We start from the raw sequence: 20,685 nt of genomic DNA on the forward strand, positions 1-20,685 counted from the left end.
AATACATATAGGAGAGACAGTCTGAGAATTATTGGACTACCTAAAAGCCCTGATAAAAAAAAACCTTAGATATCATATAACAAGAAATTATCAAAGATAACTGCCCAGAGATCCTTGAACAAGAAAATAAAATTGAAATTGAAAGAATTCACAGATCACCTGCAGAAAGAAATTCTCAACTGACAACTTCCAGGAATGCAATACTTAAGTTCAATTGCCACCAAGCCAAGGAAAAAATACTTCAAGAGGCCAGAAAGAAACTATTCAAATATCTTGGAACTACAAACAGGATCTAGTGACTTCTACATCAGAATGTATGTAGATCAGAAGGCATGGAATATGATATTCAGAAAGGCAAAAGATTTGGATTTACAACCCAGAGTTACCTACCCAGCAAAACTGAGTATATTCTTTCAGGGGAATAAATGGAGGTACAATTAGATAGAAGATTTCCAAGCATTCCTGAGGAAGAATCTAGACCTAAACAAAAAATGCAAAATCCAAACATGAGACTCAAGAGAAAGTCAGAAAGGTAAATAAGAGAGAGAAAATTTAAGGGACTTATCAAGATTAAAATATTTATATGTTTACATTGAAAGAGAATAACTGTAATTATCAAAAGTTAATCTTAGTAGTAGAGAAGATAGAAGCAATTTACCCAGAAAGAATGTGGGTAAGCTGATTATGATGATATGATGTATATAATAACATAAGATGATATGTTTTTGTAAGTGTGATGATATGAAATAATATGTATGTATGATGTGTATGCATATGAATGATATGTAAAAAATCAAGGCATGAAAGAGAGGGTTGCATTGAAAGAAAAGGGAAGGGAGAGATAGAATGGGGTAAATCAGTGGTTCCCAAACTTTTTTGGCCTACCACCCCCTTTCCAGAAAAAATATTACTTAGCCCCCTGGAAATTAATTTTTTTAAAATTTTAATAGCAATTAATAGGAAAGATAAATGCACCTGTGGCCATCACCACCCCCCTAGATCACTGCAGCACACACCAGGGGGTGGTAGTGCCCACTTTGGGAATCACTGGGATAAGTTATAGAATTTAAAAAGGTGTGAAAAATCATTACAGAGAGGAGAGGATAAGGGTTGTGATGGCCAATGCTTAAATTTTACTCTAATCCTCAGGCTCAGAAAGAGAAAAACAAGTATACTCAGTGGGGTATAGAATTATGTCTTACCCTACAGAGAAGTAGAAAGACAACAAGATGAGGGAAGATGGAGGTAATTGAATGGATGAGGGAAGTAAGGGGATGAAAAAAAAGCAAAATACTGGTGAAGAGGAACAAAGAGAAAGGGAACAGAGCAGGAACTAAAGGGGATAATATGATGCAGGGATGGCAACCTTTTTGGCCATGAGAGCCATAAATGCCACATTTTTTAAAATGTAATTTCATGAGAGCTGTTGATCACAGTGCGTGCTGCTGTAACAGTGCGCACTCCTGTAACAGTGCCTGAAAAAAAAATTGACTTTATGGCTCCTGCAGAAAGAGCCATATCTGGCCCTCAAAAGAGCCAGATATAGCTCCATAGCCATACGTTGCCGACCCCTGATATGATGGAAGGCTATATACAATTAGTGATCATAATGCTGAATATGAATGGAATGAACTCACCCAACAAAATGGATAGTTTTGGAGAGAAGGAGCCTTCCCTTTGCTAGAGATTTTCAAATGAAAGTTGGAATGTTTATTACGGATCCTTGATCAAGTATAATGGAGAATATAACTCTTTTCCTCTTACTACAAGCACATTGTAGCATGGTAATCTGCTATTGAGAATTACATATGTATATATACATGTATATATATGTAACAAAATTTTGAAATACTCATTGGAAATCAATGGTGCATTAATAGTAATGAGATGTAATCTTTTTTATATTTCAAAGATGCTAAATCTTGCCTCTGTCTATCTATACTGTATATATTTATTCAGATTTATGTTTATATTATTCACTTGTGACACTTTAAAAATAATATTTATTATATAATATCATAGTATTTATATTTTTATTGGTTATTTAAATATTAATTTTATTTAAATAGAAATATATATATATATATATATATACATATATATATATATATATTGCAGTCACAGTATAGCTACAGACTGTTTAGAGCTTTAGTTGATAAAATCTTTTTTTTTAATATATTTTTAAACCCTTAACTTCTGTGTATTAGTTCCTTGGTGGAAGAGTGGTAAGGGTAGGCAATGGGGGTCAAGTGACTTGCCCAGGGTCACACAGCTGGGAAAGTGTCTGAGGCCAGATTTGAACCCAGGACCTCCCGTCTCTAGGCCTGGCTCTCAATCCACTGAGCTACCCAGCTGTCCCCTAAAATCTTGAAAGACATTTTGAAATGTATATTTCAGTATAGGTAATAATTGAAAAAAATCACCTAGATAGGTTTTCATTTTTCCCCTTTTTGTTCCACAGTTGAATATAATTTTTTTTCCATAAAAGCTGGACATATAAACATATTTACCGTGTCTGACTTGTCAGCCTAAAGGCAACAGTAGATTCCTTGAACAAGCCAATTCCTTCAATATTGATAACATCATCAACTTCTGGCTCAGTTGCAGTCAGAGTTATTGGAAAGTTCCATATCCCATCTGTGCTGCATTGAACTGCCAAGGTGATTACAGATCTTTAAAAAAAATAAAATAAAAAAATATATATCATACCAATAAATACAAAAGGCAAAATACTAATCAACAAAATTAGTATGCTAGAATTAATAAATTTATCAAACTCTGATTCAGAACTGACACAGTGAAGTAACTTTGCCAGCAAAATAATGAGTAGAAAGTATGAATCACTTTCAGATTTTGTTTGGGATTTCAGTTTCAAATTATTTCTCTTTGCCTATGTTTATGTTACTAGTAACATAATCTGTTGTGTTTCAAGGTATACATTTTGTAAGGAGTTAATGCTACTTTAATATCACATATTTAATTTAAAAAATTTGCTCACCTGATAATTTAAAGGAAATTTGTGATAGTTTGTGAAATATCCAATTTTCCTATATGATAATATATTTTAATAGAATTCTGAAAAGCAATTTACTACTAATATTGCTGCTGCTGCAGCTGCTGCTACTACCCCTGTTTTTGAGATGAGAAAATTGATGCACAAAGACTTTAAGTAATTTTCTCAAGTAAGATGAGATAAAGTCAGGACTGAAAGTCAGCTGTTTTGAAAAGAATCAAGTTCTCTTTCCACTTTACCAGACCCATTTCTAAGCTTTCAAACTTTTCCTAAAACTCTTTATATAATATCATATGCAATCCTTATTTCCCTACCACATGATATCACCTACCTGCCTTTTTCCTTTAACCAAAAAGCAAAATATATCACAAATTTCTATGAAAACCAATCAAACCAATCAATCAGATATCTAAGTGTACTGACAGATGTTTTCATGTTTAAGAATACAGTTGCCACATGAGTCAGCTCAAAAAGAGACTGTTCTACAGTCCTTTCACAAGAATTCTTAATCTTTTTTCAAAAGATACTAGTTAGGATAGTTCCAGGTAAAAAGAAGACCTTTCCATAAAGGCAGAAGGAAAAAAGTTAGAAAGGCCTTCTTTTTATATGATTGGTTTTCATAACTAAAATACTGTAAATAATTATCTGTGTGTTATTATTTATTTCAGTGCAAATGTAGCCAACATTCAGTGATTTCAATATTTCTTTAATTCTGGTAGATTAAGGAGATTGATTATATTAGTCTAGAAGATTAATATATGCAGAGATTAGTAAAACTATTGGGAAATGAATTTTCTCCTGTCTTTTAAATAAATATTTGACTAACATTGGAATTTCTGAGCTTAGCTTGAGAGATTGGTTAAATTTTATTAACTGATGAGGAAATATGCAAATGTACCCCTATATTAAGTTAGAGATCAAGAAAAGATTAAATATAATAATAAGTTAGGTAGCAGACTGAGGGGTGACAGATAAATGAGTTGGAAACACCCCATTCATTAACCTGCATGACACTATGTATAGCCCACTGAGAGTAGAGTTACTATAATCCATAAAATTCACTTTAAGTATATTTTAAAATATCCTATCCCAGAAGAGTTAACTCTCAAAATAAGAAAAAAAATGTATATTTTTGAAATATGGATAACTTTTATTTTTTAAAGGAAAATGAGAAATAGACTTGCCTTATTGGCTTCTTTGGTGCAAACACTATATTGAAGGCTAATGTTATAACTCCATTTTCTACGTTTTGTTTTTTCTTGATCAAATATAATGCAATACAAGATTCCAAGTTGGATTTCATGAGTTCAGATTCAAATTGAATTTCATACTGAAATTCATGTACTTCATGCAAATCTAGGAAAAATGAGAACAACCAAAATACATTATTCCAATTCTATCCCATTAATAATTATTTCAGAAGCTATGATGTTTTCAACATTTTGATATGATAGCAGAGATAGGGGATAATATTCAAAAGAAATATAAAAATCCCATCTCAGTCACCTAATTGTAGGAGACAAAATTTACGCAATTAATATTACCCATATACATATATTTACCATTTGTTGTCTCCTGATTAATGACTTCATTTGGGTTTTTTTCTGCAAAAATATGGGAGAACTTAGCCATTTCCTTCTCCAACTCATTTTACAAATGAAGAAATTGAGAAAAATAGGGTTAAGTGACTTGCCAAGGGTCAAAGCTAGTAAGTGTCTGAAGCAAGATTTGAATTGTGTCTTCTTGACTCAAAGTTCACTGCAACACCTAACTCATTTGTGTATATATATATATATATATATATATATATATATATATATATGATAGACACATAACTTTGGCTATATAGTTATAGGTTGATAATATTTTCTTAACTACTGTGTAACCAGATGTTATCATTACAATATTATAATAAACCACATTTCTATTATTAATTATAATTAATTTTTATTATTATTAAGATATATTTAATGATCTGGGATTTCATCAATGTTAATATAATAGCTAACATTTACATAGTGCTTTAAAGTTAAAAATGACTTCATATATATAATCTCATTTAATTCTCAAAGTTACCCTGGGAGATAGATGCTATTATTATTCCCATTTGAAGAATTTCCCTCTCTTCATGCATATTAACAGTTGTCCTACTATTATTCTACATTACCTCTTCATTACATTTAGTAAATATATTTATTCAAAAATAATAATATTAATTACCTGTATTATTTGTACATATGTGTGAATGTGAAATTTAATATAATAATCCTAATAAGATCATTATGAGAGGCAGTTTGGTGTAATAGATAAAAGTCCTGCCTTAGAATCTGGTTTAAGTCTTAACTCTAACATGCACAATGGTGTAACCAGCCACCAGTCTTTTAAGATCTCTGTGGCTAGGCATTTTCATTAAGACTACAAATTATAAAGTTCTTGAGGACAGGGACAGATTCATTTCTGTCTTTGTATCGTAAGGTCTAATTTAGTGTCATAGAGGAGTTATTTAATAAATACTCACTAGTCATTAAATAATAATTTTTCTTGGAAGATATCTGTATAGAAATTGATAATTGAATCAATGGGAACTGATGAAATCAGAAAGAGAATGAATATAAGTGGTTTTCCACAAATGATAATACTCAGGAGCTGAAGAAACAATTAGGCAGGTAGGAGAAAAACAATAACATATAATTTTTAATTAGTGGGCAGCTAGATGCCACCTTGGATAGCTCTCTGGGCCTAGAGTTAAGAAGACTTGAGGTCAAATGTAATTTCAGTCACTATCTGGGCATGTCACTGAATTCTTTTGACCTAGTTTCCTCTTCTGTAAAATGAACTGGAGAAGGTAATGGCAAACTTCTCCAGTATCCTTGCTAAGAAAGCCCCAAATTGGATCACAAAGAGTCAGAAATGACTGAAGAACAAAATTTAAATAGCACTTTAAGATTTGCTTTATAACTATTAATATAATTTTTCGTCATGATATCCCTGGGAGGTAGGGGCTATTATTATCCCAATTGAATAGATAAGGAAATCAAAGCTGAGGGAAGTCAAGTGGCTTCCCAGAGTCACAAATAGTGTCTAAGATCAGATTTAAACCCAGAGACTCCTGGATGCTCGTCCACTCTCTCTCTATTATGTTACCTAGCTGAAAAGCAGCTTATTTCATTCCAAAAAGAAGATAATCAAATGTCCAGTATAGTAATTGCTGACATATACATAGCATTATAAAATTTATAAAGTGATTAATATAAAGTGTCTTAATTAATCTTCATGAAATCCATGTAAGACAGCTCCAGAGGTTTTATTTTTCCCACGTTATATATGGCAAGTAGGCTGAAGGGGCAAAGGTGAAATTTGAACTCAAATTTCTACTGATTTTAGGTTCACTTTCAATTATATCCTAATGATTCCTTTGCTGATTTTAATTCTCATTACAAAAACTAAAATGTTGCTTCATTACGAATTTGACAAGAGCCAGATGTCATAGTTCTTTACACAAATTTGTCAGGATAAATAAAAGAAACACATACCCTTTCCCCCATTTTTCCTTCAAATTCTATCCCCTCATTCATTCCTCAAGAGTAAAATATATATATGCCCAAGTCTTTTCCAAAGAGCAGTATTTTGGTTCACACTTAAATTCTCCTATAAAATCTTCCCTCCCTATGCTCACTGCCTACTTGCAACCTACTTTTCCCTTGAGTATCCAAGTCAAGTTACAGCTTTTCTGAGCCTGACAGCCTGTATTTTAGTGAGACTACTTACAAATCTTCTAATTATATACACACTATGCATTTCACATATCCTGTCTTACATGTAAATGAGACTTCCTTGAGTAAACAATATGTTTCTTGAGGAGAGGTATATTGTTAAACATCCTATTCCCACAATACTTGAACAGTGTAAGTTCTAGTAATATTATTGACTGACAAAATATTTGAAACAGGAAGAAGTTTAAATATAATAAACTTTTATTATTTTTTGTTATTATATTTGACAACTTTGTAAAGAAGCATACAACAGTGACTTCAGTTAAGCATATTGGATATTTTTAATTGTCCATCAATTTTAATTTTTCGCAAGCATGTGGTAGATGAGTCAGAGTTTTAAAATTAGTTTTCTAAATTCTTTGTTTAAACTAAAATAGAATTAGAAATCAAAAAAGTAGCAATAAAAAATTATTTTCTTTTTTTTCAGGCTTCCTAGAAAGTCAATTAACTAATTAACCAGAACAGCAATGTAATAAAAAGAAAATAGGTGAGGTGAATTTCATAGACTTTATAATGTTAGTACTAAAAGATAATCTTTGCTGTCTGTTCTACTAGGAATTTACAATTTCTGGGGGGAGCCAAGATTAAAACTCCTGAAAGGATTAAGGAACAAGACAGTTTTTAGAAATGCAAATTAAATGCAACTATTTTTTTGAGGAAGATCTTCATTAGGTAAAACTACGAATTACAATTTAATCCATAATCTAAACCAATTGAAGGGGTTCCACATCAAGAGTTCCTCAGAGGAGAAGGAAGGACATCCATTATCAATATTATTATTGCGTATAGTACTAGAAATGCTAGCTATTGCAATAAGAAAAGAAATTGATCAAAGGATTTAGTATAGGAAATGGTGAAACAAAATTATAACTCTTAGATGACATGATGGTATATTTAAAGAGCTCTAATAAGTAAAAATCTAGAAACAACTTTAACAAAGTTGTAAGATTTAAAATAAACTCATAGAAATCATAAACATAAGCACAGCCTATGAAGAAAAGAAATTCCATTTAAATAATATTAGGTAGTAAAAAATAATTGGGAGTCTACCTGCTGAGACATAACTAGGAACTATTTGAAAATAATTTAAAAATACTTTTCATACAAATAAAAACAGGTCTAAGGCAAATGGAGAAATATATATTGCTCATGGGTAGACAGATACAATAAAAATGACAATTCTATATAAATTAATTGACTTATTTAGTGCAACACCAATCCAACTACCAATTTTTTTTACAGAACTAGAAAATATAAAAATCATCTGGAAGAATAAAAAAATTGAGATTATTAAGGAAGTTAAAGAAACAAAGTGTGAAGGAAGGCAGTTTTCAAACTATTATGAATCAGCCATCATCAAAACAATCTGTACTGAATAAATAGAATGATGGATCAATGGAAAAGATTCAGTATACAATAAGCAAAAGTAAATGACCATACAATATGTCACTAGACAAACCCAAAGATTCAAGTTTTTAGGAGCAAATATTTATTATTTAACAAAATAGTCTGATAGAAAAAAGACAAGGGCCAATATATCATAGAATACAGAAAGAAGAGTTTGAAATAAGTACATGATTTAGACACAAAGGTTTGTATCATAAACAAATTAGTGGGTCATGGGAGAAAAAGTACTTGTCAATGTATGGATAAGGGAAGATTTTATGAGCAAACAAAAGATGGAGATGCTCATGCATAGTAAAGATCTCATAATTTTGGTTACATGAAGTTGAAAAAAATTCCACAAATAAAACCTTAATTGATAAATGACCAGTCCTTGATCATTATTTGATATTTGGTAAGTAGTTCTCACTTTCCATATATCCTGGATGCAAAATAAAGGGGGAAAATTAATCTTGAAGTTTTCCCCCAAAATTTAACCTAGTATAATGCTCAATAGGGTATAGAAAGTATAGAACAACTGCCATGACAATAAATAATATTTTTATAATGCTTTCTGCTTTATCAAGAAATTTCCTTGTCATTTTCATAAAGATAAATGAAACAAGCAAATAGTGTATTATGTGAAGAGTGAATCAAACTTTCTTTGATTATCAATCAGCAATTCTTAAATTAGCCAGTCAAAAAATTAAACACCCCTACTGTGTTATTGGAAATTTTGGGGTCCTTGAACTACATTTCCCATGAGTCCACTGGCTTCCTCTCATTACATGATGATATAGACAGGAGGATAAAATTGAGTGGCTGGACTTGTTCTTTCTCTTGGCTTCCAATCCAGCAGTATGGTGGAGGCAGGTAACAGTGTGCTTTTTAAACTGACTAAGCCAGAATGGCATGTGGCTTAATTTTCTAATGGCTACTAATAAATCTTTAAAAACTCATAATATTTTTTAAGTTATCCTTTTTATATTAAGTTTATTTCTTACATTTTTGGCAACCACATGAAGTTGGAGAAAGGACTTTCAATTTTTTAAGATAGCCTAGACAAAGCTGCCTTCTTTTTCTGATCTTTCTACTCAGCTGCCATTGATCCCAGATTCTGGTCATTCCCTGTTGCTGTTGCTGTGCTGTTCCCAATCAAAAACGGTACCTAGAGCTGCTACTGCTTAGAGCCAGTCTCCTTAGGCTTGGGAAGTATAACCCACCTTCTTTCTTCTTTTTCATTGTGCACAGCTGAGCATTTGCCTGCCTTGGAAGCCCAGGTGTTTCCTCTTAGACAATAGTTAGTCTCCTAAAGGGGCTTTTACCTCGAGAGCTTTTAAATTTTAACCACTCCTCCATGTGGGTTTGTGTGCCTGCAGTTTTTCCAGTCCCTGTTCCAGTTAGGCCTCCATGCTCTGCCTATATGGGAGGGGACTGAGATAGCACATGGTCCCAGGCATTTTACTCCAACAGGGAAGGGGAAAGAAAGTTTACTCTTCAAACAGGATGTAGAATGGCAAGCATGGCCCACATTACCTATTTCAAACAGATCCCAGCTGTGGCATGTTTCTTCCTCCTACATTTCCTTATGATTATCTTGCCTGAGACTTAGGTGAGAGATTCATCCCCCTACTCATGCTGGTCATTTGGGCCTGCCCATCCTCTGAACCATACTAATTATGAGAGTCATCCACGCCATGCTGAGTACAAAATTCTCCCTCTCTATGGGAGATCCCAGAGCTCAGATAAAAGGAACATGAATGGATAGAGAAAAAACTTTAAAAGTCTACAGGTAAAATTAGCAAGCCTCCTCAAACTCTATTGTTTTTTTTAAAGTCTCTGTATATTATTGTACTTAATTTTGTTGTTTTAAGTTCATACATTTATCTGATCAATATCTTTCTGTTACACTGAATCATTTTAAGCTATTGTGTTTTTGGCTATTCTGTTCATGATTTTATTGGACCTCCTTAATAGTAAACAAGTCTATTCTGATTGGTAAAAAGGTTTTTGACTATTCTGCTTGTAACTTTTTTTGCTTATATTTGTATTTGCTTATATTATTGTATTTCCTAATTTCTTTAATGTTTAAGTTCCTTTTTTAAGAAACTTTATCTGTATTAAGTTAATTAACATCTATTCTGTTATGTGATTCTTTACTTATACCATTTCCCCATGATTTTACTGAACAACAATATCATTGTAAAAAAGCCTATGAACATCTTACACATTTTTTTTAAGTTGTAAAAAGCCCATAAGTCTTATATATCTTGGATTTGTCATCTTAACTATTGAGGTCACATGTTGCTTATACAAGTCTTTTCTTTTACTTTGTCTTTGCTAATTGTTACATATGATAATGGATGGACTCCATCAAAACTGGTTACAATTGTAATATGATGAAGAATATGATGACTTAAGAATTTAAATTGGATTTTGATAAGGTATCTTTAAAAATGACTTTAATATACCTAATACCTTCCGAATGGATGATAGGCTTATATATATATATATATAATAAAGAATGCTGTATTAAAAGGTAAAAAACCAAATAGAAGTTCCTACCCAAACTTTTTATATATTATGCAGAAAGCCAAAAAAGAGCTCCTACATGCATGATATTTTAACTCTTTAATTTGCTTTAAATGATCTAGAATGCTTGGTGATAATTTAGACCCCCAAATTTTTTTTATCAGCTTTGTGTGTGTTTTTTTTTCCCCTAGGCTCTGCCCCACATTTGGATAGAGGCATTAATAGGTTTTGTTAAAAAATATCTCAGCCAAGGTTGGATGATTTGCTACATCTGTTGAATTTGTGACAAGTATACATTTGTTTACATATCACACAACAAGTGGCTACATAGAAACTCATTTAAATCCTATATAATAATAGGCTATTGTCATTAAATGTGTTGTAATTTGGGGGAATTTTGGTACTCTTTGAATGTGCAATATGAATCTGTTATTTTGTGAAAATCATTTGCACTCACAGTAATTCATGGCAAAGCTTAAAAGGAAATGGATCTCATTTTGAGTTGAGAAATCTTTCGCTGATTCTAAGTTACATATTTTTGATTTTTAAAACATTTTTTATTATTTTTTCCTTTGTATGTGCCATACAGTATTGAGTTCCTTTTATCTCTTATTTTTGTACTTGAACACATTATCAATATTAATTATATATATATGTGTGTGTACACACACACACACACACACACACACACACACACACACACATATATTTGCTATAATGCACACCCAAAATCTTAAGACTGTGGAAACCTGCCATGAATTGATAAATGTTATGGGATTGTGATTAATGATTCTGTCTGATTCCAGGAGAAGGGAACAAAAGAGCCACTATACATTGCAAAGAAACACAAAGTCAAGGAGACCAACCAATTCCAATAGGATTCATGAGAAACTGCACAGTGCCTAGGAGCTCAAGGTCCAAAAAGACTTTACCAATCCAGGTAGGATTGATAAACTTTCTAAGCCAATACTGAAGGACTTGAACCTAGTGTTTGGGGTTCGAGATTGTGGCTGTTCTGACATATGTTAGAGGTCAACCTTCACATCCTACTCACCAAAGTTTTGCCATCATCCTGACTCCCTTATCCCTGAGAATGAAGGCAAATCCGACCAGGGAATGACACTTCCCTTTCACACAAAAATCTGGTCCTTTCTTCTCTTTAATAAGTGTAGCAACTTCCTGCAGTCCTGGCTACTGAATGGGTGATTGCATAATTGCATAAATCACTTTAATTCAAGGATAAATAAAATAAAATACAAAATAAAATAAGTTTATTTTCCTTTACTTGCATTTTTGCACTTAAGATTTGACATTTTAAATTTCATCCCCAAATTATTTTTCTCTTTTATTTGGATTTTTTGATGTTTTTGGATTTCTTTTGATAATTGACTCATACCCCCTCATAACTCAGCCATGTATCATTAGCTGATCTGAGTATTGGTCAACACCCTCTTCAGGGGGGAATGTGTTATAATTCTCCTCAGAGGGGTATGTATGTATTATAATCTATAATGTAAAGTTTAAATTCTCTTGAGAGTAATTTCAGGATAAGAAATTTGCTACCTCCCAAGAATCCAGATAGTGAACCTGTTTGGAGAAGGCACCATGAAGATGCCTGTAGAGACCCTACACTGCATCAAAAAGATCCACAATAAACTTTTGAGTGAAGTTGATTGAACTATGGGGAGTTGGAATGCATTTGTTTTGAATGTACACTCTTATGCCAAAGGGGATTGCCCCCTAATTGGCTTTTTGTCAATGAGCCTAGCAATCATAGGATCAATGGTTTTGTCCTCTTTTCTTTTATCCCCAAATTACTGTAATTTAAAAAGTTGTTTATCTTTACAAGAGCCTTCAGGGAGACCAGTCTCCTTTGGCTCTCAGGGTGGGGGGAAGATGTTATTGGAAATGTTGGGGTCCTTGAACTACATTTCTCATGAGCCCACTGGCTTCCTATCATTACGTGATGACATAGACAGTTACATGATGACATAGTCAGTAGGATAAAATTGAGTGGCTGGATTTGCTCTCTCTCTTTGCTCCTGATTCAGCATGGTGGCAGCAGGTAACAGCGGGCCTTTTAAACTGACTAAGCCAGAATGACATGTGGCTTCATTTTCTAATGGCTACTAATAAATCTTTTAAAAATCATAATAGCTTTAAAGTTATCTTTTTATATTAATTTTGGTGGTTGGAGATCGTGGGAACTAGCTTCTATAGGCAGTCAGGGACAACCTTAAATCAAGCCATCATCTCCTTTAGTAATCTGCTAGACCTTATTACTTCAGGGCAGTGAAATTCATCCCTGGCTGAGGGTTGGCTCCCTCAGTCTGACTTCTACCTGCTGTGACCATCCTCCATCACTGGCTTCAACCTTAGCAATTAGTTAACAGACCCTACCCTCTTCCCTCAGCTTACCCTTGGCTTAAATAAACCCCTTTGGCCTTTATTCAAAGAGCTTCTGGTGATTCATTATACCAACAACTAGGGCAAAGGCTGAAGAGGGAAAGAATAACTTTTCTTTATTTCTTGAGGGCTAAACCCGCCATCCATCTTGGGCAGGAAGTGAACCAGCTTTCACTTCCTGTAAGCTAAGAATTTTCTCCAGAAGGGAGGGGCTTTTACTCCTCCCCTCAAGAGAGGTTAGTGACAACAGGGAGACTGAATAAAACCTTTCAGCCAGACCTATACAATCTCTGACTGACTCAATTCATCTTATATTGTAGAGACAGCCTCCCTACCTAAAAGACTCAACTGATACCACCTAGAGCCCTCAAATACAAACCTCCATTAGCAACATCATAGTTCCTTTTTGTTACAAGCACAAATCCCTCAGGTTGACCAATATATATCCCTTCTGATATCACCAATTAATCCTACTTCTGAACATCCCAAGACATAAATAGTTATTGAGGAAATAGACTTTGAAACCTCAACTTCTCCCTCATTCCTTGATCTCAGGAAAAGGCATTTATGAGGATAAGACCAACACACTTCTTCCCTGTCATGTGGCTAGGTTTACTATTGTCAACAATGATGGCTAGAGTTTGTTGACTTCATTACCTAAGGAAGTTCTTGTTTAAAGATAAATAAATGAGCAGATTTCTAACAAAAGCCAGCCCAGTGAGATGCCTTGAGGCCTAGGAGTAAATTATTTTATCTTAAAAGCTGGCTGGCAGTTCCTAAAGTTTAATAAAATTTCATTTAAAAATTATAATTGAAAAATAATTTTCTACTTTTCCAACTAATTTTCTTAATTATTACATGTATTTGATTTATTACATATATGTGATTATCTTTTTCCTAGATTCTCCCCTACTGTACTCAAAGACAACATTCTCGTAGGGTAATTTCTACTCCTTTCAGAGTTTTGAAGGTAACCTTATGTGGCTGGAGTTTCAACTGTCATTAAATATAAGCCTCTGCTGGCATATTTCCAATTATAAGATAAATCAGTTGAATTCATTCATTTTTAGATAATAGTTTTTCTGAGAGAATAGCAAGTATAGTAGTAAAAATAACAATAGCAAAATATTTCACCATTTCACCAGGGCATATTCTTCCCTTTGGCAAGTCCTTAAAAAAGGTGACTAGAAAAAGTGGGATCAAACATAAAGTACAATAACATTGAATCATATGGACAAAGGAAATATGTGGCAAAAAAATAATTGGTTATGGATGTCCCTTAGGAGTCTGTCCTAAACCCCTCTTCCCTTCTTTCACTTTTTTTTCACTTGGTGATCTCATTGACACTGAAGTGTAAATGCCCTTATTGTTCTGCCCAGGAAAAACTGAAAACCCACCGAAAGGAGTTTCAAAAATAGCTGATATACACTCTTTAGAAAAACAGTATTTTTCCCACTAGAAATTACTCTCAAACTGTTCTTAAAGATGTAGTACACTTTTTACCCTCTAGTCAAGAGCAAAGAATTTTCATTTTAACAGCATTCTCTCAAAAGAGGAGACAGTGGGGATCTAGTCAAGCATAATTTCAGAATCCAAGGAGAAAATACCTTTAGATTAAATTAAGGAAGATGAAAAAGCAGCCTCTAAAAATTAAAAAAAATAATGTCAATATTAATTACTTTCAAGATGTTCTTCAGGGGAAAAAGAAGAGATTATGTACAATACACTGTCTCTGCTAAAGAAATCTCTATTTGTAGAGAAGAGTAGTATCATTAAAAAATAAGAATAAGGTTGTCAAAAATAATGAAATTGCAGGAAATTTCTTTATTTATAAATTATGGCAGAAGATCCCGAACTTTTTCAATATATAGTGAGCTTAGTCTGGATAACATTTTGGTAGCCCTATATACACTAATACATGGTACTTCTAGGCAAAATAAGCAAAAAAGCCTTTTAAGAGTTCCATCTATCAAGTAGTTAGGTCTAAACAACTTAATAAGTATTTATGTCCCATCTACTTAGTCATGTGAAAAAATAATATACACAAAATTGAAAGAAAAATATTATTTTTATTTCATTCTTAAATAATAATGAGACATGTATGTCTATTGATAATTATATAACTTCTCAAACCTGAAAATCCAATTGCACACTTTCAGTCTCATTTTCTGTTTCAATATGATTTTCACAGTACCCTTGGCTTTTTTTCTCTTTCATTTCAACCACAGAAAACCTATCTTCTCAAATAAGTGACATTTCATACAAGAATCTTTGATAAGTTATTATATCAGTCAAAAGTACAAGGAAGCAAAAACATATTTCAAATATTCAAGAAGTCATTGAAATTAATTTAGTTTATTTAATGTTGAAACTATCATCTAATTGAAGCTAGTAAATTTCTTCTAAAGTTTAGCAGATTTCTAGTATCTTTTTGTTTACCCTTGAAATACCCTTGGGAATAGGAGAGTTATGATATTAAAATTGAAAGAGACCATATAAGTTAATTAATTAAATTCCTTTATTTCACATATGTAGAAACTGAGAAGTAACTCTCTTTTTATTATAATTTTCATTCATTCACTCTGATTTGCATCTTCAATTCTGCCATATTTCAACTCAATAGAACCAGATTCCCATCCCTTCTCTGGCTCCTTTTCAGTATTGTCTTTCTCTAAATTATAATCTCTTTGAAGGAAAGGAATGATTTTTATCTTTCTTATTTGCTTCCCCAGTGCTTGACTTGGAGTAGGTTCTTAAATAATTTTACTGAATTTAATTGGAAATTAAAAGCAGCCATTGCTCAGCTATTTCATCATGTTGAAAAAGATGTTCATTGTCATCTTACTCACTAAAAACTAAAATGAGACATTTTTATAAAATCATGTAATTATTAATTTTTGTGTTTATACTAAAACATTAGGAAGAAAGTCAGTCACTGGAGTTATGTTTAGCCACAGAGTGCCAGATGGCACTAAAGCACCAATTAATTACTAACCAAGAAGTGTGTCACTTGCAGAAAGAAATTACATAGAAACTAATAAAAATGTTTTGCTCTTATTATGGACATCATAACTTCTCAAAATAACTGTTATAACTAGGCCTTTGCAATTCTCTTTGTTCTCAAATTCACTTGAGTGATTTTCCCCCTAATAATTAAGCTCTTTATTATGCCATCAGAAATGCAACTTTAGTCTTTATTATATCCCCACCCTTATCACTTTAATGGCCATTGGAACAATCTTTTTTCATCTGCCCCTCCTGCCAAGGGAAGTCACCACATACCTGGGATAGATATCCCCCCCTAGCTTATAGATGGGTTAGAGGTCTTTTGGTTATTGTTGCCCTGCCTTAGTCCACCTGCCAAGCTGGTTTACTGGGATATAGCCTTTGCACAAGTTACAGCTTCTTGGAGCCCAGATAAGCCCAGATGAGAGGAGATGGGTGTCCAAAGGACATCAAAGGAGGAAAGCATCCCTGAATAAAGGACTCAGCAATCCCTCACACTTCCTCCCACACTACTTACACACCAGGTACAATATTCCAGTCTCATAAAAAAAAATGATTTTCCTATACAAAGGTGATAGTAACTGTCAAGACCATATAGTTTAAGTAGAATACCCACTAGTGGCTCCCTTTTAATGTCTACTAGGTGGCACAGTAGATAGATCATCAGGTCTTGAGATAGGAAAGACCCAAGTTCTAATCTGGCTTCAAAACCTTAATAGTTATATGACCTTAGGCAAGCCATTTAATCCTTTTTGATTCAATTTCCTCATCTCTACAATGATTTTAAGTAATAAATGACTAACTACTCCAGTATCTTTGCCAAGAAAATCTCAAATGGGGTAACAAAGTTTTAGGCATGACTAAACAACAGCAAAAATCATTTGAATGTTAAAAGATAAAATATTCTTTTCAAATCTAATTGGTCTTTTCCTTATAAAGACATTAAAGTTTTTCATGTCACTACTTGCGCAATTCATGAACTTCTAGTATATTGTGGTTTGTTAAGAATTTCTTCTTCAGCTACAATTATAAAAGATTTATACTTCCATTCTCCACTAATTCTTATTTGTGTTGTGATTTTTAAAATATTTTTTAATTGGGAATTTATTGTGTGTAGTATAAGACACTGGTCTAATTTCAGTTTTATATCAAAATACTATTCAGTTTTCTAAGCAGTCTTGTTGACAAATGAGTTTTCTTCAGAACAGTTTTGTTTGGGGGATTTATAGAACATAACTGCTAAATAGATTTGCTTCTAAAGCTTGCTTATTTAATCTGTTTCACTGATTTTGCTTTTTTTTTTTAATCTTTTGTGAGTGAAGACTAAGGATATGAGTCAGCCAGGCATTTTTTCTCATAGAAATTTCTCAGCAACCTAGAGACTTCTGATAATGATTACTTCAATATTTTGGATTTAGCAGTTCCATTCCTCCTTTAATCTTTTCATTATTTCCCTTAATATTCTTAATACTTTGTTCTTATATTTCAATTTAAGTAATATTTTGCTTATTTCTATGAAATATTTCATTGGTTTTTGATAGCTATGGAATTAAATATCTGAAGTACAAGTTTAGTTACAAATATTGAAAATCTCTTCAACAATTTATAACTTTCACTGTCTATGAAAAATAATCATTTATATTTAAGTAAGTCAAACAGTTATCTAAGATCAAGTTAACTCACAGAAACTTAATTCATTTTGCTATTTTCATTGCAATTTCTTTTCCTTTCTGTATTTACCTATTTTTTGTTAGTGATGTACATGGTTCTTATGTATTAAATAATGATATTATATCACCGTTTATTGAGCCTTTAAATATATTTGAAATCAATCAATTACCATGTTTTTATTATGTACTTGCTATTTTCCATGCTCTATGCCTTGATGCAAAGTAAAAAAAGATAGTAGCAATAACAAACCTACTATCTAAGGAGCTTACATTCACTCGGAGAAGCCATATACACAACTGCATACACACACACATATATATACATATAATAAATTTGTAGAAATAAATACAATGTATTTATGGAAGGAAGACATTAGCAATCAGGAGGGCAATAAAGGATTAATGTGTAAAGGGAATTGTCATGTCTATTAATGCTATTATAACTTATTAGAAATCATAATTATTGCTCCAAAATTTTTAGAATATAATATATTTAGATCATTTTATTCTAGTCTCTCATTTTAAATCTATATGTGTACCTTTTTTCCCTCCTCTATAGGTAATATATTGATGGCATTATTCTAACTCAAACTGCAACTATTTATGGACAAATCCAATTCATTATAATTAATTCATAAATATATGCTATTTTGTTCTTTTTTTGAGTACAAGATACAGACTAGTCAATTTCATTAATGTCAATCCAGTTATTCATTGTGCCCCTACTCACACACACAGAGAAAAATACAAACAGGGCCTTCCATTTGTCAACTTTAAAAACTAATTATAGCTATCATGATTTCTCTTTTAATACTAAAATTATTTCTAAATTTGTGCCACTTCTGTCAAAATTTTCTTATATGATTTCCTGAAATATCATAGCCAGACATCTCTGTTACTTCTTATTTTAGATGGAAGCTAATGATTCTCAGACTGTCTCCCCTTCAGCTCAGTCTCAAATTTCTGTAATGCAATGATATGGTCGTTTGGTTGAGACTGGAGAGACGTGTTGCTAACTAAAGGAGTTTATATTTTATTAGGTGAGTAATTGGGAGTCATTAAAGGGTTTTAAGCAGGAAATTAATGTAATCACATTTATGCATAAAGAAGTTAAGAATTTGGCAGTGGTGTGAAAGATCGATTAGATATGAAGAGATAAAAGATTAGAAAACATATTAGGGAACTATTGAGGTAATTATAACTAGTATTTATATAGTACTTCAAAGTTTGCAAAATGTTTTACTTATGTTACTGCTTTTGATCTTTATCAAAACCCTGAAAGATAAATGCTGAAGCACCATTCTACAGATGGTGAAGCTGATCCTGAAGGAAGTTAAGTGCTTTGGCCCAGGAAGCTTTTGAACTCAGGTCTACTTGACTATGGTTTTAGTATTTTATCTACTTTAGCTGCAATACTCCAAGGGAAGTGTCATGTGGGCTGATATCTATCATGGTAGCATGGGAATGGAAAAATAGGATGAATAAAAAGGACATTTTAATAGTAGAATCAGTAGTATTTATTCAGCATATTAGATAAGATAACTGAAGAAAGAAACAATATATAACACTGAAGGTATCAATATAAAATACTTTCAATGAGGATGTTCTTGAAGTGCCATGGAATTTCTCTTACATGTGAAATCTTAAATAGCAAAACAAAAATTAATAATTTTTAAGAAATTGGTCAAAAGACATTAATACTAATGATTACTTGTGAGAGGAATGTATTAAGCAAAGCTTACTAAAAATTTCACCCCTCAAAAATGTCATTTTCATGTTTAACGATATAACTCTCTCTCTCTCTCTCTCTCTCTCTCTCTCTCTCTCTCTCTCTCTCTCTCTGTCTCTCTCTATCTCTCTCTGTCTCTCTCTCTCCATATATATAAAACACTGGTAGATCCTAGTATTTGCCTTAATAATCTCTATTCATATTTATCTGAAGATTTATAAATCACTTTTATGAATTTTGGTTATTACTTTGTTTTAAGTGATTTTTTTTATTCCTTTACTCATAATTTCACCCAAGACATTCTTCATAGGAACTATGGAGGTAGACAGGGTTGGGAGTCTGCCATTATATTTAAGGTCATGAGGTCCTACAATATTTAGATGGTAAATGCATCACATTTTGGACATTGGATGGCAGACCTGGCGGAGATATGCCGAGAACAAGACAGGGACCATCGGAGTGACATGGGCCCAGTTGGGGGAAGTTGCCCAGAACAGAGTCCTTTGGCGTGAGATGGTTGCGGCCCTATGCTCCTCAGGGAGTCAATAGGAATAATAATAATAATAAATGGCTTAGTATGACATTTCCATTTCGACCTGTGTAAAAGTATTCATGCCAATTGCTTAGTTATCATTAATATTTTTCCATGTACATTTTGTCTTCCTAGATATTCCATGTTACTTCTCCTTATGAATTCCAGAAAAATGAATCTACTTTCTGTCCTCCGTAAACAACATTCTATTTTCTTCCTCCATATCTTTGCATAGGTTGCCCCTAATCTTAGGGATACTCTCCATCTTCACTTCTGCCTCCTAGAATTCCATGCTTCTGTTGAATATCAGCTTGATTGCTTTCTATAAATGTAAAATATTATGCTAGGCAGTGGAGAAACATAGAAAAGAAAACCTTTTCCACTAAGGGAAGACACATAGATAATAATGGGAAGAGTTAAAGAAAAACTCTTCATAAGAGGAGATGAACTGAGCCTTTCAAGGTAGAGATTCTAAGAGGCACATTTAATATGAGTTCATGGTTATGAGGCAGATTTGTAAAATATCACCCTCATTCAGGGTATTTCTGCATTTAGGAAAGTAATGATATGACATGTACTTATATTCCTAATTACAGACAAAAATTCTTTAATAATGGGCTTGGGGTTGACCTTCCAGCCCT

General features: G+C 32.7%; 1 protein-coding gene across 1 annotated transcript in view; it reads right to left on the bottom strand.

Annotated features, from left to right (window-relative positions):
- Positions 1-20,685, bottom strand: part of CFAP47 (cilia and flagella associated protein 47) — an 859,036-nt gene that overhangs the window by 64,311 nt on the left and 774,040 nt on the right. The window contains exons 61-62 of the mRNA XM_044669214.1: positions 4,198-4,369; positions 2,511-2,672 (exon numbers count right to left, since the gene is read on the bottom strand). Of these exons, the coding sequence (XP_044525149.1) occupies positions 2,511-2,672; positions 4,198-4,369 (334 nt within the window). The remainder of the gene's footprint in view (positions 1-2,510; positions 2,673-4,197; positions 4,370-20,685) is intronic.

Source organism: Gracilinanus agilis, chromosome 3 (assembly GCF_016433145.1).
Source record: "Gracilinanus agilis isolate LMUSP501 chromosome 3, AgileGrace, whole genome shotgun sequence".
NCBI classification, from domain to species: Eukaryota; Metazoa; Chordata; class Mammalia; order Didelphimorphia; family Didelphidae; genus Gracilinanus; species Gracilinanus agilis.